We start from the raw sequence: 23243 nt of genomic DNA on the forward strand, positions 1-23243 counted from the left end.
GCAACTCGATGTGTGCACCTTGAATTGCTCTGCAGACATCTGTATGGTATTCAACCTCTCGCCAAGTGTCTTGTGGCATTTGTGGAGTCACTAGCGCACCTGCATTTGTGATGCGTTGTCTCAGTTCCTCCAAAGTGTTGGCTCTGCCTCTTTGGTACACAGCATCCTTCACAAAGTCTCAGAAAAAAAAAAGTCCAAGGGGGTCAGATCAGGTGACCTGGTTCTCCAGGCAATGATTCCTCGTCTTTCGATCCACCTATCCGTGTACGAAGAACACGGCGTTGAACTCGCGTAACAGATTTTTCTTCTGCTAGCTATTGCACACACTGAACTTTCTGTTGTGGTGTCCACATGTTGACCATGACATGTTCTACAAAATGGCGCCAGCTTTGTTTTAGCAACAAACAAATGAAAGTTACACATGCAGCTGTTTTCAAACTTTTTTGCATAAACTTGGACAGTTTCTCTATCTTGTCAGATATAAATCTCAACGATATCTTTATCTGGTTTTAAGTGGTGAGCATTCATTTCTCGATCCCTCTAAGCCGGACACGGTGTATTGATCCAAAACTGATCTACACTCTGCGAAAACATCTAGTTTCAATAATCCATGGATAGGTACATAAGGCTACATATTTAAATTAATTTTTTCTTCACGTTTTTTTTTTCCTTTTTTTTATTTCAGCCGGTTGGACGCAACTGTCTAAAAATGGATTTAGTATCAATCGGTACCTGTAGTATTGTTTTGAATGTCTTGACAATATCCAAATAGCTGATGTTTAGAATTTTTTCATTTCTTATTTTTTTTTATTTCATTTATTACATTCCATAGATCTTACATTAGCAATGAAGCTTTAAGATGTGGAACAAGTCAAAATTTTACAAGATTACAATTACAATTTACAATTTTTACAATTTTACAATTTTACAATTTTCTACAATTTTTTTACAATTTTTTTTACAATATTTTGGCGAGATGTAGTGAGATGAGGTGAGGCCCGAGGATTCGAAAAAGATTACCTGGCATTTGCCTTATGGTTGGGGAAAACCTCGGGAAAACCCAACCAGTTAATCAGACCAAAGGGGGTGAAATTAAGTGAGGCCGAGAACTCGTCATAGACCATCCGGCATCAGCCCCACGGCTGGGGAAAACTTAATTGCATGTTCGTAAAAACAAACTCAGTTTTCCACGAGTTCTTAATTCACCGGAATGCTTCATATTCCTTTTATTAAGTGATCTCGATCAGAAATCAAGTTTCTTTATAAATCCTTTGATTTTATCCCTGGCTGTTGTTATGTTAACATCTTGGCCTTGTAAACTATTATTCAAGTGTTCGAAAATATCAGCAAAGTAGACTTCTAGTAATTATGTTCATGTAATATTTCGTGTTATGTTGCACCACATTATCATATTTTTGTTGTTCTTTGAGTGGTATCCACTAATTATATGAGTAAAATAATCGTTGTTTTTAATTTTACAGGGATTTATATTTTTAGAACAGGGTTAAGTACTCTACCAGTTCGGTAGTGGGATTCTCATACAGAAGTCTCGCTCAAAAGTGGGACGCACCTTCAAAAAGTTTGGGAACCACTGCTCTTATTTAACCATTGCTATCCATATGAGACTTCGGAAGAAGTTTGAAAGATTCATTGTAGACGATATCTAATACACAGTGGGCCAAAAATCTTGCACAAAATTAAAAATACTCTATTTTCGGAAATACACAGCATTAATTTATAATGAATACACTGTTGGAAAGAGTAGACTTTAAAGATGAGCAGGACTTTTTATTATGCTTTTTGAGGCTCAATTAAAATCTTATGGAGGTCAATATACAATGATGCGAAAAATGTGGTTTTTGAAGACAATTTATTACTTAAAAATACAGAAACTGAATGTTGGAAAATTAATAATAATTAATGATCTTTCAAATAATCAAAATAAAAAATGATGCTCTATGTGACCGCTATTTTCCCGCACAACCATTTATAGGCGTCTTCTGCATTGTCCAATAACACTGGATCTCTGTCTTTGATCAAGCCGGTCCCAAAATTCAAGAAGGCGTTGTCTTAAATGTTCAATATTACGAATTATTGTTTTGTAGCAAACTGCTTTTTGTAGTTGACTCCATACAAAATAGTTCATAGGATTAAGATCTCGTTTGAAACTCCAGCGGAAACCATCAGAGAATCTCAGAAATGCGATCTTTCACGCAATAATCTCACAGGAGGGATATCATGTCCGTACCTTGCTAATCAATCGTCTTACACTTGAAACAGACCATTCTCGCTGAGAGTAGTTCCTTACAATTTGATGAGCAGATGAATGATCATGTTGGTGCAAAAGTTTAATGAAAATCTTGTCTTCGTTCGTTAAGCGACCCATTATTGACAAAATGCGAACTCCAAATGGAAGAAAACAAATGATGACAGCACAACAGACGGCTTGGCCTGCTGAACTCGTAAGACCATAATACTTAGTTCGGCATAAACGATCGATTTTGCATTGTCTTACAAAAAATAAAAAATAATATCTAATAAATGATAAAAAATTAAATATTACAGTACTCTCCCGGTCTACAAGGACTGTGAAATTTGCCTGTGAAATAAACTTTCAAGTGAAATCATTAGCTACTGGAATATAACCATTTAAATTTTGTGCCTTTTTTTTTTTTTTTTGGCCCTCCACGCTAGACACCACCAAGTACGATCAATTATAGCCACTGCCCTTAAAGATGCCGATTACAACACCTTTGAAGAAGTACATGGTCTCTCCATCACTGGCAGTACACGGCGCATAGATATAATAGCTTTCAAGGAATCTACAAGATCTGGATTCATAATTGATCCCACTGTGCGTTTCGAAACCAATGAGGAACAGCCAGCAGAAGTGGATAGTGAAAAAAAGAATATCTACAATCCTACCGTTCCCTATTACCTCCAAAAGTACCGGCTAAAAGAGCTTGAAGTGATCGGACTTCTGGTTGGAGCAAGAGGTACCGCTATTCTCTTCATGAAAGATGTGTTTAAGAGGCTTGGAATACCTACATCTATTATTCCGGTTGTAACCTTAGCTGCATTGAAAGGATCAATTGCTCTCCTGAAGCATCACCTATATTCGAAATGAAACTAAGTTCATTAGTATTCTTTACTTTTTTGTAACACTTACCTCTTTAAAACTAGGTATATTTCCACTAATCTTAAAATGTATTTGCAGCTGTGTACTTATAGGAGTTTCATTGTCAAAACAAAATTAATGGTTCACAGAACTTGTAAACATTTATATGGTTAAGTACTCTTTGTCCCTTGTGGCAGCTCACAAATGGTGAGAAGATTTCTAGATTATAAATTAAGTTATGTCTCAACTTATTCGAACTGCAACTGAAAGCAGACGTAATTATAATCTTTGCCTACTATTTAGTTTATTTTAAGCTTCACGTATTAAATTTTTATCAGAATTGACAGCTATTATATATCGCTTTCGTTAGGTTAATGTGTCTGAATAGAATTTTTCACCATTATAATTAAATTATTCATTATCTTTTTGGCGAATTAAGGTTTATTTACTTCCATTATTTTGTTAAGTGTATCGCTTTGCTCCGTTACCTCTATATCGTATTTACGAGCGTCTATAGTTTAAAATGATCGTTAAATAAAAATTATCTTACCTCAGCTTAAGCCTGTCGTCGCCGGAACAAATCCCAGGCCGGTCATTAAAACTGAGGCGAATTTATGCTTCGGCTGCAATTGGTCAAGTTGGCACCCCTGCTCTAATGCATTCGTGTTAAACTGAGGCGGCATATGCCACAAGTTCCGTGACTCCTGTTTCACTTCCCCATAATTATTGCTCCCTTCAACATGGCGCCTCTCGTGTAGTGAGGTAACTGTTGTTTTAATTATGTCCCTCTATTTCTATAATTACACATTGCAGTATCGTGATGGCATTGTTTTGCTCCGTTTTATTACAATATAACTAACAACTGTCTGAATTCAACGCGTAGAACAGGGACGACTCTGTTATTGCTCCTGTGAGTAAACAGCGATACACAGTATACATATTTGAATAGATCAATAACTAAACACAAGTTTCAGGTGCGTTTGCAGCTATTGTTCTCAGAATCATCGTCTATTAGTGTGTGTGTTCAGATGTGCAGTTGACAAAAAGGGAGGAGTTGAGTGAAATTTTTTAGTATTGCTAGAATGAACCATTACACTCATGAACAAATAATGTGTTTAAAACATAACTGTTTTCCACTGCTTTTAGATATGGTCAATTAAGAACTTTTTAGAGTGTTGCTGGTTTGCCAGAGTTGAATTTTATATATACTCATAGATTGAGGCTTTTGTAAAGGAAATTTGTTTTAACATTGACATAATAATTGAAAACCTATCTTTCCAAAGGCTTAATTCCAAAAACAAGCTTCTGAGATATTGATGAAAAACACACTGACAAATGCAGGTTGAGATACCTCCAACACCATATTTCGGCGCACGAGTTAGTCACTTAAAGTTGACTATGACAGAGCTCATTTAGTATGATATGCTCATATGCTTGTATCTCCCTTAGATTGAATAAAATGAAATAAAAAAAAAATTGGCACTCGGCTCTTTTGGGCAGACAGAACTTCAATTATATGGACCGTATGAGGAAATGAAGAAGAAAGTAGAAGAGAGAGAAAATTGGGGAATACTGGGTTTTATAATGAAGAATTGGCCATGAGCAGAAAATGAATGAGTGAGTGATAGATGACCAACAGATGATTTTTACGTAAGTGAAGATGGATAGATATTGTTAGGAGTTCTATTTTACTACTACTACCACCATCACCACTGCCACTGCCACTACTACTACTTACACTAACACTACCACTGTCACTGCCACTGACACTACCGCTGCTACCGCCACTGTCACTGTCACTGCCACTGCTACTACTACTGCTACTACTACTACTACTACTTTACTACTACTACCACTGCCACTACTACTATTACTACTACTACTTTACTATTACTACCACAACTACCATTGCCACTGCCACTACTACTACTACTACTAATACTAATACTAATACTAATACTACTACCACCACCACTGCCACTACCGCTACTGCCACTGCCTTTACTACTACTACTATTTACATTACCACTACCAGCAGTGCCACTATCACTACCACTGCCACTGACACTACTACTACTACTACTACTGCGTTTTCAGTTCAAAGTGTGTCATGGCTCGCTGTATGCCGTCATGTGGCTAGTCGATGAGCCTAGAGAATTCAATCTTCCTACACTTCCGCAGAGGCGTATTACCTATGTGACAGAGAAGTTGCCTAGTAAGTACGGCGTTCACTCTGAAGAGTACTTACTGAAACGTACGGTAACGCCTGTAGTGGCAGGAATGTGAACTGTTTTGAAACACGTACTAAGGTGAGTTTTTTTCTTACTGTCGGGATATGGGGAGAGGGTTAAGACGATTACTAACGTATTTGTTGACATTAACATCGACAGTCAACATGGACACGAAGCATTTGATTTGTACCGTGGAATGTTGCCGTACGCAACCGATGATATCAAATACCCTGCGTACGACTTGCCCGCGCAAAACACAGTTCGAAAGAGGTTATGGTAGCACACAGACTTTACAGACCGACATCTGTTGCTACAACGTCCAAGGTATACCATACACGTTCTCAAGTTCAGATTGAACGCCTTGATTAATAGGCAACTTCTCTGACATAAAAGCTGAAACTCGCTTCAAATCGCTGACTCACAACAGTGACGTCATGACACAATTTGAAATGAACACCCAGTACTACTACTTACACTACCACTACCGCTGCCACCACTACTACTGCCACTGCCACTATACTACTACTACTTTACTACTACCACCATCACTACTGCCACTATCGCTACTGCCACTGCCACTGCCACTACTACTACTACTACTACTACTACTGCTACTACTACTACCACTACCACTGTCACTGCCACTAACACTATTGCTGCTACCGTCACTGCCACTACTACTACTACTACTACTACTACTACTACTACTACTACTACTACTACTACTACACAAGTCTCAGGTGCATTTACATCTATTGGTCTCGGATTCATCGTCTATAAGTGTCTTAGTTCAGAGGTAAAATTGACAAAAGTAGAGGATTTGGTTGAAATTTTTAGTGTTTTCTAGAAAACTTACTCGTTCACTTCACACGATGAAAGAGTAATGGAACAGAGAAAAATTCTCTCCGGTACCGGGATTTGAACCCGGGTTTTCAGCTCTACGTGCTGATGCTTTATTCACTAAGCCACACCGGATACCCATCCCGGTGTCGGACAGAATCGTCTCAGTTTAAGTTCAAACTCTTGGGCTCCCTCTAGTGGCCGCCCTCTGCACTACGTCATAGATATCTATGAACGTAGAACTGACGTCTACTCATGTGCTGAGGTGCACTCGTTACGAGTGACTAGTTGGCCGGGATCCGACGGAATAAGCGCCGTCTTATTTTAATGTACCGTAGTACATATGATATTTCCATGCAGATATTCTGCGTCATCATACGATGAAAGAGTAATGGAACAGAGAAAAATTCTCTCCGGCACCGGGATTTGAATCCGGGTTTTCAGCTCTACATGATGTGTGGACTTCAGTTCTACGTTCATAGACATCTATGACGTAGTGCAGAGGGCGGCCACTAGACGGAACCCAAGAGTTGGAACTTCAACTGAGACGATTCTGTCCGACACCGGGATGGGTATCCGGTGTGGCTTAGTGGATAAATCATCAGCACGTACAGCTGAAAACCCGGGTTCAAATCCCGGTGCCGGAGAGAATTTTTCTCTGTTCCATTACTCTTTCATCGTATGATGACGCAGAATATCTGCATGGAAATATCATATGTACTTCGGTACATTAAAATAATATATATTGTTCACTTCAGCTATAAATGTGGCTTTGGAATACGGCCTTAGTAGGCCTATCTGTATTATATCGTAGAAGAAAATCAGTTTTATCAACAGTAATCTCACTAGACGTTTTGATTTATCTAGAGAAAATCAAAACTCGAGTGGGATTTAATTGACTATTACACGATTAGAAGAAAGTATATAAAGATTATAAGTAACGAAGTACTCCAATACAATAAAATATTAATTGACTTACGAAAATCCAACTGTCTTCAAATGTATTATTGTACCATCTCAACATTACAAATATTACGCTAGATGCATGCTAGATGGCAGTAGTGAGCAATGCCTTCTTGTCGAGAAGTTCTCGATCTATACATGATGGCAATGTTACTAGTCAAGAAGGCTTTGTTGATTCAGTTTCATTTTTATTAAGACAGTTGCATTCCACTTCAATTATCCGAATCCCAGTAATCAAGGTCACTTGATAGATGATTTTCAATAAATCTTAATATTAAACAATCTCTGATACGTGACTATCCATAATATCATATAGCAGAAGCTATAACATAACCTAACTAATATACACAAGTGTTAGAAAAGTTTTAATTAACGACGATGACATAAAAAATAAACATGAATAATTTTAAAAGGAATAATTATTGATTGTACAATTTTCAAATTTGAATGTGGTTGGTGGTTCAATTGATGTTATATTGGACGTGTGCGTAATAGAAGTGGAACTCGTTGATGTAGGCCTATATGGTGTATTCAACTTATTCAGAATTTCCGAATGAACAATTTTAAAAGGAATAATTATTGAATGTACAATTTTCAAATTTGAATATGGTTGGTGGTTCAATTGATGTTATATTGGACGTGTGCGTAATAGAAGTGGAACTCGTTGATTTAGGCCTACATGGTGTATTCAACTTATTCAGGATTTCCGAATGGTGCTCTTCATTTATTTGTAAATCGGATTTCAGAAAATGCATAGGTATGATCAGTGATTTTTATTAATTCTTGTTCTTGAATGCCAATGCGAGTCATATTTGAAACTGCTGTGCATCGACTGGAGTGTTTTGTAATTTTATATATATTTTTGACGTCCAGACCAGCGCAGTTTCAAATGTTGGCAAACAAAGAAACAAATGCTAGGGACGCGATAAAATTAAACAAATGCTAGGGACGCGATAAGCAGGCATGACTGGTTGAAATATGTCTTTTCGTACCGTTTTATTGGTCAAAAGTAGTATGACGTAGTAAGAGTGTAATAGTCATTATAATAATTTTGATAACGAAATTGTAGCACTTTAAAACATATTTGCGTTAGTTTTGAAGGGATTATGAAGTTTGTACGGCGTATTGCGAGGATAACGTTTGCTTCAAAATAACAGACTGTGGGCAAGGTTTGTCGTAGACCCGAATTCAGAGGTAAACAGGACGACGCAACATTTGCATACATGAAACTGTTTGCGGTCATGAACTAGTAGGCATGAAATATTCTAATCTATGAGATGTGGACAAATAAGGAGAAGAGTGATGTCCACACTGTTTTAATAGCAATTAATAGAATAATACGAACGATGACGGCGACACGCCCTAACAGCCTGACAGATCTTCACGCCAACGCTGTGGAAATTCAGTGAGTGTTTTTCCTTGTTCAGTGAATGCATTAGGAGCGATAAACAAGCACCCCTCGGTGCAGCGAGTTCATATCGAGGCGTTCCCATCTCTGTGATAAGCTACTTTCCAAGCTTTGTTATTGGAAGCATCAACGTCTGAGAATGAAATTATTTCTTTAATGCATTAAAATGCTGAAAGATAAAAAGAGAAGGAATATTTTTCCGAAGTAGGTACTGCAAAAAATGGCTGACCTCGTTCTCCTATACGAGTCTGGTACACAGACTGTAAGAAAGGACGGTTGATAAAACTTGCAATAACCGTCGGATGAAAACCCCTTTGAAAAATCGTATACTTGTAGGTATGAAAAAGTAAAGATCACATATATATTATAAATCTCCTATGCCTGTTTCGACTTTGCATTTTATCGCCTTCTTGATTTGCTTCTGGTTTTCTTTACAACAAGAATATATCTCGAGTATATTTTAAGGATACAATTTTTTTCCATACTGTCCATTTGTTTTATCCATCTTATTTTATATCAATTTACTAATTTCATCTACGATGGTTGTAATGTAATTATTTTCGTACATAATCACTTCTTATACAGGGACATCATTTTATTTTTACATCAAATTTTATTGTACCCGAGTTTTTGAATGTACTTCACTCCCACCCCTTCTACTAGTAAACGTCACCCGTCCACACAGGACCAAGGCCGCATATAAGTCAAAGTCGTCACGTTCATAGTACTGAGTGAGTGACTAAAATACGTTCCAGAAATATGGTCGCGTTTTCCAGTGCAGAAAAAGCATTTATTATTGGATAATATTTCCTCACAGATATCTATCCAGAAATGCATATAGAGTGTTAGTTGGGAGACCGGAGGGAAAAAGACCTTTAGGGAGGCCGAGACGTAGAGGGAGGATAATATTAAAATGGATTTGAGTGAGGTGGGGTGTGATGATAGAGACTGGATTAATCTTGCACAGGATAGGGACCGATGGCGGGCTTATGTGAGGGCGGCAATGAACCTTCGGGTTCCTTAAAAGCCATTTGTAAGTAAGTTGTAAGTATCTATTGTGCGTCCGTTTGGTTACGTCCCGGTTTCCCCCACCCGCTTCTGCTTGTCCCTCTGTTAAGGCTGTTGCTGGGCTGTCTTAGCTCTTTTATGAAAACATTACGTCTACTTAATATTATACAACTGTTTAAAATAACGTAAATAAAAGGGCCTCGTTAAATGATTACCTGTCACGTGATTACTTTCCTTTCTACAATCCTATTACATAACCACTTGGACGGAGAGAGCGTGCCTGAGAAAATTTATCTATGGGGATCGGTCAGAAATGAATTTACAGTACGTAAGATACTCTGTTATAGAGTAGGTACAGAATTATTTCAACATGAGTTAATGTTTTCAGGTACGAAGGCCGAAACTGAAAATACAAATTAGGTACAATATAGTGCCATAATGTGCTAAAAAGGACTGAAGTCTATATCGAAATGAACGGCCATTTTCAACAATTTGTTTAAATATCCTGATTTTGATTATATTTAAATTTAAATATATTTTCTATATAGTATGCTAATGTGCTGTAGACAGTATAATATACACTGCACAATGAATACGTCCACATGGATAGTTCAGTTAGTGAGTAAAAACTCTTATTAATACTGTACTGTATTTTCATTAAATAAAAACCTAACGAAAATTATCAAACTCAGAATCGTGATATTTCCAAGTTTACGTAAATGGATGCACTACTTTTCGTCCCTCCTATACCTAGTAAAGTGATTTGTTTGTATTTTACGCTAGTACCATCAAATTCCGGTCGTGGAAGGGGATAGCAAGCAGTATTTCCGGTTCTCAACCGTTAATCGAAAGGTATAGCCAGGTTAATATTAGAAATGTTAGTAAAAATAAAATGATGTCCCTGTATGATCTCTTAATATACATTCTTGGACACAAAAAATGACCGCTCTCCTGTAGCGTGAATTTGTCGAAGTTCACTTGGGGCAGCGCCTAGTTCACACGACTAGGGAAAGAATGTTTATTTTTCACCTGATTTACTCCTTGAATATGCCTATATCTTTGTTATAGATTACTCATAACACTTGATCTATAAAGAAACAGAAAAAGCAACAAACAAGCAAACAAAACAAAGGAAAAACAGAGTGGAGTCGTTCATAAGAAATTCCTTCACGTGTAAACCTAATCTCTTACGGAACCAACCGAAGTCTTCCGAAGGGGATTTAGCGTATGGCAGCGATCATATTTTTGTCTAAAACTTTACATTTCTTCATTGAACTAATAAAAACATCTCGTACTGTATATTTGTCATTCTTTTCACTTTAAATTCATCATTCACTGGCGTATCAAATAATAGTATCATCATTGTCTTACAAAATTTTAATTCTGTTTCATTTCTAGTTTTATTTCCCTATATTTTTCACATTGCACAGAAGCGTTCATAAGTATTATCGAGAGAAATTTCTTTTGTTTTCAAAAGACTTCAGGAAACATGGTAAGATACAGAGTTATTCTCTTATTTATTTATTTATTTATTTATTTATTTATTTATTTATTTATTTATTTATTTATTTATTTATTTATTTATTTATTTATTTATTTATTTATTTATTTATTTATTTAAATATACAGAATACAGAATATAATTACAACTATAGAAATAGAAATAAAATAATACAATCAATATAAAAAAGGAGGTACAGTAATATTAACAAAATTTGAGGACCGAATGAGCAGCGCTCGTGTTCGGTCGTAGTTCAGATATATTATTAATAGGTATATAAGAGAATATTCAAAATAAAATAAAATAGGAACTAAATAGGAACTGAGATTAATTCGAAAAAAAAGAATCAAAATACAATTTATTGGTATGGCATCTGCACTTTATTACCTATTATATTTTAGTTGTTTTTGAATTGCTCATACACTTTTACAGTATGTACAATATTAAGAAGAATAATACACTAAAATACACTCACTCTACTTTATATGCTACACCATGGCCTATCCAAGTTCTTTGATTTCGCTTCTCTTATTCACAATTGACTGAGTAATAATGGCCGATTTGGATGAGTTTCGTTAAAAAGTGTGCTTACCTCTTGCTGTTTACGTCTTCTGTTATCAAATCCTACCATCAACAGAGTCTCAATTCTCCAATTTTCTGTTAAGTATATTTTGTTTTATATTATTTCAACAATAAAACTACTTTCATAGTACAAAAACTAACAAAACATATCAACGATAAAATTGTTAGAGATGGTAGATTTTCGCAATCACGATTTGTGCGAAATGTGCCAAAATTCAGTCAAAATAACTTATTTCAATCAAGCATTACTTTTGAAAAACCCTGTATATTCCTATAAGACGAGCAGTGACAAATCCGAACGGTTGACGACTGACTCCATTTTTCGTTGGATCTACCTGTGTTTTGCATTGATCATACTTCGGCAATCCGCTCTATTTTTTTCGTAGCTGTTAACGTTGTATTTCACACAGAGATTTCTAAGAATATTTAATGGCTTTTCAATTAATTTTCAGTTTAAATTCTCTAGGTTTTTATCCCAGATTAAATTTTGTACTCCTCTTTTAGAAGTTCTCTTTAGATTTATTATTTGAATGCTTTCCACATTTTGAAGCTGTAAATAAAAGTAATAAAGCAAAGCTTTTTATAAATTAACTCGATTAGTTAAATATATATTTTAGCACTGAAGTTGAGTGACTACGCAACGAAGGCAATAAACTAGAAACTTCACAGAGTTGTGTTATGTGTGTTGCATGTGCGACTTTTAGTTCCATTACTTGATTAAAGACAGAATTTAATTCTACTCAGTAAACATTTTAAAATAATAGAATTTATATTATGCTTAGATAAATTTTGCTCCACTAATTCCATTATAGTAAATATTTCCAGTTACTGTACTTCAATTACAGTTCTTGTTACTATTATAATACGCATTCGTGCACCAGTTTCAACTAATCTTGGTTAACACGCAGACTTCGTCCATTAAAATATAACATTTTCATTTAGTGTTCTGCCCACTGCAAACCCAGCTTTCTCTGATCTTTCCTATTTTCTGCCTTCCTCTTTGTTTCCTCATATGATTCATATATCTTAATATCGTCTATCATCTTATATCTTCTTCTACCCTGAACTCTTCTCCTGTTCACCATTCCTTCTAGTGCATCCTTCAGTACACAGTTTCTTCTCAACCAGTGATCCAACCAATTCCTTTTCCTCTTCCTAATCACTTTCAGCATCAGTCTTTCTTCACCCACTCTTTCCAACACAGCTTCTTATTCTGTCTCTCCACTTCACACGTTCCATTCTTCTCCATACCCACATTTCAAATGCTTCTATTCGCTTCTCTTCACTTAGTTGTAATGTCCATGTTTCTACCCCATACAATGCCACACTCCAAACAAAGCACTTCACTAGTCTCTTCCTTAGTTCTTTCTCCAGAGGTCCGCAAAGATGCTTCTTTTTCTATTAAAAGCTTCCTTGGCCATTGGTATCCTTTTGACTTCCTGGCTGCAGCTCATGTTACTGCTTGTAGTACATCCCAAGTATTTGAAGCTGTTCACTTGCTCTATTGCCTCATTTAGAATTCTCAAGTTTATCTTCTGCAATTTTCTTTCTATGACCATGCTTTTCGTCTTATTTGCATTTATCTTCATCCTATACTGCTCACAGCTGTCATTTAGCTCCATTAGCATATCCTTCAGTATTATTTCCTCTTCTGCTAACAACGCCATATCATCAGCAAATCTTATGCACTTCATTCTTCTTCTTCATCATTTAATCACTTTTACAGAATTTGAGGTGTTCACTTTGTTGTCATCCGTTAGTTAAATTAGTGGAATAATGCGGGTAATTATGAGGAATGATTTATACTAAAGGACATTAGCCAATTTTATTCATATAGCCTACACCATATGCGGCCTATAGGTTTAACATTTTAGGAGATAATAAGTTTAAAGTAAGCCATATATACTAAAAAACCGATATTGTCTGATAGAGAAAGTCATGCTATTTACGATAAATTTCAAATAATTTCAACATGTGCACCGGCAGTGTCCCCAGGTATTCAGCAACATTTGTGATGTGACGTTGGCGATGGCTTGATAAATCTTTCGTCGCAAATGATCTAAGTTCTCTGCAGGAATGCTGTACACTTCGTCCTTCAAAAAACCCCATAGGAAGGAGTCCAGTGGGGTCATATCTGGGGAGCGTGGAGGCCAAGCGAGTGGTTCAGCCCTCTTCCAATCCATCGACCGGGAAACTCCTCATTCTCGCACCCGGAATGCAAAGTGGGGTGGGCCACCGTCTTGATGGAAAATGGTTCCAAGTGACAATTGAGGCACAGCGTAATTTTCCAGATAATTTGTTCCTATCACTGTTTTCTCAGTGAAGAAAAATGGGCCTATTATCCCATTTTTCATTAGTGCACTCCACACATTTAATTTTGGTAAGTCTGTTTCGAACTCACGAACCTCAAGAGGATTTTCACTACCGTAGATACGACAATTATATCTTCTCACACACGTAGCTTCATAAGAGAAGCACACTTTATTCAGGAAAGCATCGTTCTCTTCAATTGCATTCAAAAGTCTGCAGCAAACGTTTGTCATAAGGATAGATTCGCTGATGTAATCTTTTGTGGACTACATCATGAACCGTAGACCGCAGAATGCCGAGCTCTATACGGCGCGTCGAATTGACTTCTTCGGACTTCTTACGGAGACCATCCGAATCCTTTCCACATTTTATGCAGACACATTCCGTTTGCTAGACAAAAGACTACCAGTTTCTCCTGACTGTCTGTCTCACTTCACAGTGCTCACATAGGAGGGAAAATCGTCGTAATGCCCAAGGTTAAATTTACGACGAAAATTTCGTTGTACACGCTTCACAGATGTCGTTTTAGCCAGTCCAAGAACACAGAAATTTGTTTGTTGTGGTATCCACATCTCCATCTTCGCACATTCTAATTCTTGTGATCATTGTTATTGTTGCAAGCATAAATTTCATCATATACAGAGTGATTCAGAAGGATTTACCGTCCTTTACGGAGCTTATTTCTGAAGACATTTTGAACAAAAAATGTCATATAAACATAGTTCCTAATCTCAATATTTTCAGAGTTACACTAATTTAAAGTTGTTTGTAAAATACGTTTTTTCTTTAGTTTGAAGGTAAAAGAATAATAGAAATAGAGAATGAACCATTCAGAATATCATTTCTTTAATTGACAAATATTATGAAGCTAAAATGTGCTGTGAACTCCTTAGTTGCTTCGTATAGACATCTTTTTCTATTTTTAAATGGAAAATTACATTATTCTTACGCACTTATCACAGCAATTATTACAAATCACATCACTTCCACCGACTTAATTATTTGCAGTTCAATTTTGCATCCTAATTTGCAGTCTTGGAGAGTTTACAACACATTTTAAAAAATGTTGCCGTCCGCTTGAGTACACTTGGCCGCACGCTTGTGAACGGCACTCGTCGCTCTACGTAACTGCATACGGCTATCTTTGATTTCCGTAGCGCTCGCGCTGGCTGCTGACTGCACGCTGACCAAGATCACGCATTCACAACAATGCTTTCCAATAACGAAACTTAACTCTGTAAATATCGAGAATAGGACAAATGTTTATATTACTTTTTTTGCTGAGAATGTCTTCGGAAATAAGCTCCGTAAAGGACGGTAAATCCTCGTGAATCACCCTGTATATTATATATAATATGATATGATATGATATGATATGATATGATATGATATGATATGATATGATTAAATTGCTGTATTTTATACACTGAAATACTAAATACTGTATGATACAAATAAGAATGTTTCTTATTCAGCTAAGCAAATGCAGCAAAATAATTTCATTATTGTCATTTTTGTTCATACTCATGTTATGCCTTCATTTCTCACAGTAGACCTATATCTAGAGCACTAGATGACATCAGTTTACTTTAGAATAAAATTAAGAACATACGTTCGCACACGGCAAATTACAAACAATAATTACGTACCTCATCTGATACAACTGATGTCCCGTATCTACGGTGTATAAATCAGTGTAACGCATTCCAGGAAGTGGAAGAAGGAGAAGAAGAAGAAAAGAAGAAGGAAACGGTAAACATATGAATTTAAAGGGGAAATCCGGATTTAACCAATTATTGTCAGATTTAGTGCTGTGCATTATGTCAAAGTCTAAAGTTGCAGTCAGAGCTCAACAATTCGGTATTTCAAAGCAGAGGTTTCAACTGTAGGTTTCCATCTCATTCCCTCCAACACCCTATAATGTGCCCGAGCATGGTAAAGCGATATTTAACCATAATTACAGTAATCCAGCATAAAATCCTAATTGAACACGGCACAATCAATTAAGAGAAGGAACACAGTGAGCATTGTTTGCAATTAGGTGTTTGTGCACCGCACTACAGTGATCAGCACGTGATTATACCTACATAAATAGTTGAGAGGGCTTTGGACAACAAAGATCAGTTTATGCTACGGCAAACATCACACCGGACCGTGACGCCGACGCTGAAGAAACGGCAATGAGCTTTCAGTGGGAGAGACCGTACAGGAGTGCAAACATTTGTAAGGAAAAATTGGTACCTATGTTAGGATTATTGCCGTCTTTTTTTAGCTTATCTTGATACAATGAATATTATATTCCCAATATAACTCTGTACATTAAAACAATGTTAGATGAACGTTTTCGGCGTTAAAATGCCATCATCAGATAATGATGTTAAAATACGATAAATATCAAAATCTGAACACTTAACATTTATGATACAAGAATTTTATATAATATACCAGTTATTAAAATAATAAATTAAAAGTATGTAGGCTACAGTAGTGGCAAAAAAACCGGACCGACCCTTGTAGTTGATTTCAGAGCCTTGTTCACTCCAGAGCACGATAGTCTGGTAACTAAGACTTTCGTGGTTCGAATCCTGCCTGAGAAGGAAACTTTTTTTTCTTTTTCATTCCTTATTCAAATTTATTCCCAATACTTTTCGATTGCTGGTAAAATTCATGTTCTGGGTATAATACGTTAATTAAGTAGTAAAGTATCGCTGCAATCGAAAAGTATTGGGAATAAATTTGAATAAGGAACAAAAAAAAAAAAAGTTTCCTTCCTAGGCAGGATTCGAACCATGAAAGTCTTAGTTACCAGTCTATCGTGCTCTGGAGTGAAGAAGGCTGTGAAATCAGCTGCAAGGATCGGTCCGTTTTTTTGCCACTACTGTACATAAAATATTAAAACTGATATTTCATATTACAACATAGGAGCGTGATGCATTAAAATAAGTATTGTATGTTGTAATCTTCATGTTAAAATGATACATTATCTCAAGGTCATAAATTATAATTACTGAGACTATCTGTTTCCGATCCAAAACATTGGTTTTAGGTTAGAATTAGCATGTATGTTGTTCTGACAACACGCACAAGCAGAGTCGGGTTAAGTAGTTATGGAATTAGACGAGATTCTTATTGACTTATAGTCCACATGGTCGCGTTGTCTGACATTGTTTGCTATGCTCTGATTGGTAATAATAATAATAATAATAATAATAATAATAATAATAATAATAAGAATAACAGGATACGATAAACACTGAACTAGCATGCTACTCGCATACTGTATTTTATTTCAAGGAGTGAAGTTTCATAGAAAGGACTTTGCCGACAGATCTTCTACTGCCCCCTACTAATTGGTTGTCATAAATAAATGTCTTCCTTACTGTGACGGAAATCTTGTCTTCTCCTGTCAGTAACCAATCACATCCCTCGCTCAGAAGAATTGACAGACTCCCGTCAAATCCACGTGGAGACAGAGTTGCCGCTTCTTTTCCGAATTCTAAGAATCCCGTCGAGGGTCACCAGTATTGTGGCAGGATTGTGGCAACTATGCAATGTTGGGACGAGGGGACAGGGTGGAATTGTCAGAGGTGATTATGTAGGAAGTCATAAATCTGTAAGTGGGTGTTCAAAGGAACTACCGAACTGCACTCCTTGAAATAAAATGTAGGCCTATACAATGCTTTCGGCACAACTTAGTCCATAGCCTCATCTAGGCCTACTTCGTGCCTAAAATATTGTGTAGGGTATGTCTGACCTCGAAACCAGGTGGCCCGGTCGGGACAAGTTACCTGGTTGAGGTTTTTTTTCCGGGGTTTTCCCTCAATCCAATATGAGTAAATGCTGGGTAACTATCAGTGCTGGACCCCGGACTCATTTCACCGGCATTATCACCTTCACTTCATTCAGACGCTAAATAACCTGAGATGTTGATACAGCATCGTAAAATAACCCACTGAAAATATTTTGTATGGCCACATGTAATATTTACTTTACACTATAACTAACAGCGACTGAGTCTTAACATTACAACTGGGCAACGCTGCTTAAGTGTAATATTTAATTTACTATAACTAACAGCGACTGAGTCTTAACATTACAACTAGGCAACGCTGCTTAAGTGTAATATTTAATTTACTATAACTAACAGCGACTGTGTCTTAACATTGCAATTAGGCAACGCTGCTTAAGTGTAATATTTAATTTACTATAACTAACAGCGACTGAGTCTTAACATTGCAACTAGGCAACGCTGCTTAAGTGTAATATTTAATTTACTATAACTAACAGCGACTGAGTCTTAACATTACAACTGGGCAACGCTGCTTAAGTGCGAATGAACTAAGTCGCATGAAAAGGTGTATAGCAAGAACTACAGTTTCCGTTCATGTCACTTTGTGCATCAGGTTTAAAGTTTAGTAATTAGCAAATCAGTGTATGCTTATTAACAAAAAAATACAGTTAAGAATTATTTTATGGGCATAATAGTATGTACAGGGACATCATTTTATTTTTACTTCAATTTTTATTGTACCTGAATTTTTCAATGCACTTCACTCCCACCCCCTCTACTAGTAAACTTTCAACCGTTCTCCACACAGAACCAAGCGTATACAGTCAAAGTCGCCTTACGGTCATAGTAAACACAAGCAGTACTGAGTTAGTGAGTATAGTACGTTCCAGAAATATGTTCGCTTTCAATATTGAATCATATTCTCGCACAGGTACTGTCGTCCGTTTGCCTATGTCGCATCCCGGTTTCCCCCACCCACTTCTGCCCGTCCCTTTGTGGCTGGGTTGTCTTAGCTCTTTTCTGAAAACATTAATTTCTGTTAGGAATTGGATGTCTACGTAATATTATACAACTGTTTAAAACAACTTAGATAAAAATCCTCGTTAAGTAATTAACTGTCACGTGATTTCCCCCCTTTCTACGACCCTGCGACAAAACCACTTGGACGGACAGTAAATAGCATGTCTGAGTAATTTTATCTTTTCGGATCGGGCAGAAGTGAAGATTGAATTTACAGTACGTAAGGTACTCTTTTATAGAGTAGGTGCAGAATTATTTCAACATGAGTTACTAGTACGAAAGACGAAACTGGTAATTGGAATTAGATGCAATAGTCTATAATGCGATAATATGCACAAAAGAACTGAAACCTGTATCGAAATGAAGGGCCATCATTTTCAAATATGTGTTTAAATATCCATATTATGATTATTTTTCAATTTAACTTCATTCTCTATATTGTACGATAATGTGCTGTAGACAGTATTTATACACTGCATAATGAATACGTCCGAATGGATAGCTCAGTTCGTGAGTAAAAACGCTTATTTTTAATACTGTACTGTATTTTGATTAAACAAAAACCTAATGAAAATTATCAAACTGAAAATTGCGATATTTCCTGCTTTACGTAAATGGATGAACTACTTTTCATCCCTCCTATACCTAGTAAAGTGATTTGTTTGTGTCTTACGCCAGTATCATCGAACTCCAGTCGTGGAAGGGGTTAGAAAACAGTGTTTCCGGTTTACAACCTTTAAGCCAAAGGTATAGGCGGGTTAATATTAGAAATGTTAGTAAAAATAAAATGATGTCCCTGTATAATTCATGCATTATGATCTTTTACCCGAAGAGATGCATACTCATTATAGCAGGTTGTTTGTCGAAGGCAAAGATCTCGAATTAATTTCTTTCATAGTTTCCATTACTGGAGAGTTGCAGCAGTTGTTGACGTCAATGTGCTAGAGTTGCTACATAAAGAGCAACAGAGACTGCGAGAATGTACGAATTAGAACAGGAGCAAAAGAGTGAAAGAGATGGAGAGAGGGATGGGGGCTAGTGGGCTGGGGCGGGAGGGCAGGGTAATTGTGTTCGTGGCGATGCAGGAGATTAGGGTGCGAGTCGGGAAGAACATTTATCATCAAACCAGAGTAGAGTGGCGGCACGAGTGGGGGTACTACACTACGCATCGGGCAGCACACAGAAAGACGGCCAACATTTTCATTGTGAAACTTGTGGCTAAAGTTACCCCGTTAGCCTCGTCGGTAATGCAGGGGGAGCCACAAGAATACACACAGGCTGGAGCGAGCTCATTGTCAGTCAAGCAGGCCTACTCTTAGCAGAATGACTATTGCAACTGCTTTCCACGCAGGGAACATGTCAGTTACAAGTGAATTTATAGAGTAAAAAAGTAATGTTATAAGCTGATTTATCACAAGTATAGGGTAAGTATAATTAATACGATTTTTGTTGTCGGACATATAAAATGAGGATGATTGTGTTTACTGTATATTAGAAAGAAAAATATATAAAGATTATTAAAATCAGAATTTATTTACAGTATGTTCTATCGCAATATCCCAATTTATTTAGAACAACAAGGAAAAAAGAATACCTTCTCAAACTCTTCGAAATGGGACACGACGACTTTATTGATGTAAACAATTTCACAGATCGAACATCTCATGATTTTGTTGTAAACACTAATAACGACAAAGTTCACTTCAACGACATTTCTGTACTAAAGGAAGAACAATCATTGGGTACGTACAAAACTTCTTTCAAAGAAACATTTCAGAGGGAATATAGAAGAAATCATTGATAAATATAGCAAACATATAAACAAAATAAACAAGACATGGAAGAAATAATTTGTGGAAACAGAGATAAGAGAGAACTTGTTAAAAATGCGAAAAAGCGTGTTATTAAAAGGAAGAGAATTTTCTTGAAATTGGGAAGAAGGAAGGAAATTTAAAAAAAAAAATAGAACTATAAAATTAAGAAAAGAAGAAGTGACGTAAAGAAATAAATTAAAATTAAGAAGTATATGGAAAATAACTTAACACAAAAATGAAATTAATAAGAAAGAGAGAAAAATGGAAAGAAAGAAAGAAAGAAAGGAAGAAAGGAAATCAGGAAGAAAGGAGGAAAGGAAGGAAGAAAGGAGAAAAGGAGAAAAGGAAGGAAGAAAGGAGAGACGGAAGGAATAAAGGAGAGAAGGAAGGGAGAAAGAAAGAAAGGCGAGAAGGAAGGAATAAAGGAGAGAAGGAAGGAAGAAAGAAAGGAAGAAAGGAGACAAGGAAGGAAAAAAGAAAAAAAGGAGAGAAGGAAGGAAGAAAAGAATAAAGGAGAGAAAGAAAGGAAGAAAGGAGACAAGGAAGGAAGAAAGGAAACAAGGAAGGAAGAAAGGAGAGAAGGAAGGAAGAAAGGAGAGAAGAAAGGAAGAAAGGAGAGAAAGAAGGGAGAAAGAGAAGGAAAGAAGAAAGGCGAGAAGGAAGGAAGAAAGGAGAGAAGGAAGGAAGAAAGTAGAGAAGAAAGGAGAGAAGGAAGAAAGAAAGGAAGAAAGGAAAGGAAAGAAGGAAGGAAGAAAGGAGAGAAGGAAGGAAGAAAGGAGAGAAGGAAGGAAGAAAGAAAGTTATAGAAAAAAAATTAACTGAGGAATCTGTTTCCAAGTTTCCTTAGAATAACGTTATGTAATGTATTTGCGTAAGTATGTTATTAAATATTTATTCGCGCCATGTACTCGACACGCTTGCTTCATCCCAACCTATCTTATCTCTAGATGACGTCACAGCGGACTACGTAACAGTCTTCTTCCATATAATAAATCTTTGTTAACTAAGTGTACTAAAACTTTTAAACCATAAAAGCTCGCTAAATCTGAATACACATTTGAAAAGCTCGCATTTACGATTTGCTTCCGTCATCAATGTGTACAGATTCAGCTCTAGTATTTTCGATGTAGCAAGCAATTGAAGATGGGAGTGAGCGATCGAAACTTGTTGCATGTTTTCAGTAATTATATATGTGTTTAAAATATTCATTAGGGCTACGTGATAAAATAAATTACATAAATAGAAAGCTCTTCATTTACTCTTAAATTTACGTATAGATTGTGCAGGAACATTACAGGGGAGACGTGATGATTTTAACAATACTTTTTCTTTATTAATGGGAATCTGTTTCTTCAAATCTAACATTCTTGATCATGTTGCGTTGTAGCGAATTAAATAATAAATTTAATTTTACTTAATTATATAACATAATACGCATAATACGTGTATTAATTAATTCCTTATCTGATATTGGATTGTAATTCTAGATATTTGCTTTCATTTAATTTGTGTTTGCTTAGCCCTACATGTTAAAGTTTAATATAATCATATTTACTATTGCACTTTCTCTTTTTCACAGGAGACCGAAGGCCAAAAAACAAACAACGGAATCCAGTATCGTCTTCAGTTACTTTATGCAAATGGTGAGTGTTTCAAATAATATCTTTTAATAGTATTAATAGTGGATAATAGCAGTACTAATCGTAATAGTATCATTAGACAAGTCATTTCTACAGTTATCAATTATTATTGTTGTTAATTTACTTGGTCGCAACTCCGGATCGGCAAGCAAACGTCTTAGTCGACTGAGCCACGCTGGTGGATCACCGTATACCATTTTTAGTTGTTTGTTTACATTTATTTACAAAATTATGCTGTGGTGGTGTACCCTTAAACATAAAAATATTGCTATACAAGAAAAAGGTTTTACTCATATAGTTAATGTTTGGTGGATAAAAGTGTTTTGTAAAAATTATGAAGACTGGCAAAATGAATATTTTGTTATTATGCCATTTATTTTTAGAAAATTATAAATTCGGCAACTGTGACTAACCCAAACCATTATGATGAACTGTAAAAGAAAGTGAACAGAAAAAACTTCAACTGCGTTTACAATTTCAAAATCTTTATTTAATTTTTATAAGCTTTTATCACCTAGTCTGCTGTCAAAAAATGTGAAAGTTAGAATTTATAAAACAGCTATATTACCGGTTGTTCTGTATGGTTGTGAAACTTGAACTCTCACTCTAAGAGAGGAACATAGGTTAAGGGTGTTTGAGAATAAGTTGCTTAGGAAAATATTTGGGGCTAAGCGGGATGAAGTTACAGGAGAATGGAGAAAGTTACACAACGCAGAACTGCACGCATTGTATTCTTCACCTGACATAATTAGGAACATTAAATCCAGACGTTTGAGATGGGCAGGGCATGTAGCACGTATGGGCGAATCAAGAAATGCATATAGAATGTTAGTTGGGAGACCGGAGGAAAAAGACCTTTGGGGAGGCCGAGACGTAGATGGGAGGGTGGTATTAAAATGGATTTGAGGGAGGTGGGATATGATGATAGAGACTGGATTGGTCTTGCACAGCATAGGGACCGATGGCGGGCTTATGTGAGGGCGGCAATGAGCCTTCGGGTTCCTTAAAAGCCATTTGT

At 36.3% G+C, this 23243-nt stretch overlaps 1 protein-coding gene across 3 annotated transcripts in view; it reads left to right on the plus strand.

Moving 5' to 3' along the window:
• Positions 1–23243, plus strand: part of kn (EBF transcription factor knot) — an 872483-nt gene that overhangs the window by 103872 nt on the left and 745368 nt on the right. For all 3 annotated transcript variants that reach the window (XM_069821751.1, XM_069821752.1, XM_069821753.1), the window contains exon 3: positions 22165–22228. In XM_069821751.1, coding sequence (XP_069677852.1) covers positions 22165–22228 — 64 coding nt within the window. The remainder of the gene's footprint in view (positions 1–22164; positions 22229–23243) is intronic.

The sequence above is a fragment of the Periplaneta americana genome, chromosome 3, assembly GCF_040183065.1.
Source record: "Periplaneta americana isolate PAMFEO1 chromosome 3, P.americana_PAMFEO1_priV1, whole genome shotgun sequence".
Classification (NCBI taxonomy): domain Eukaryota; kingdom Metazoa; phylum Arthropoda; class Insecta; order Blattodea; family Blattidae; genus Periplaneta; species Periplaneta americana.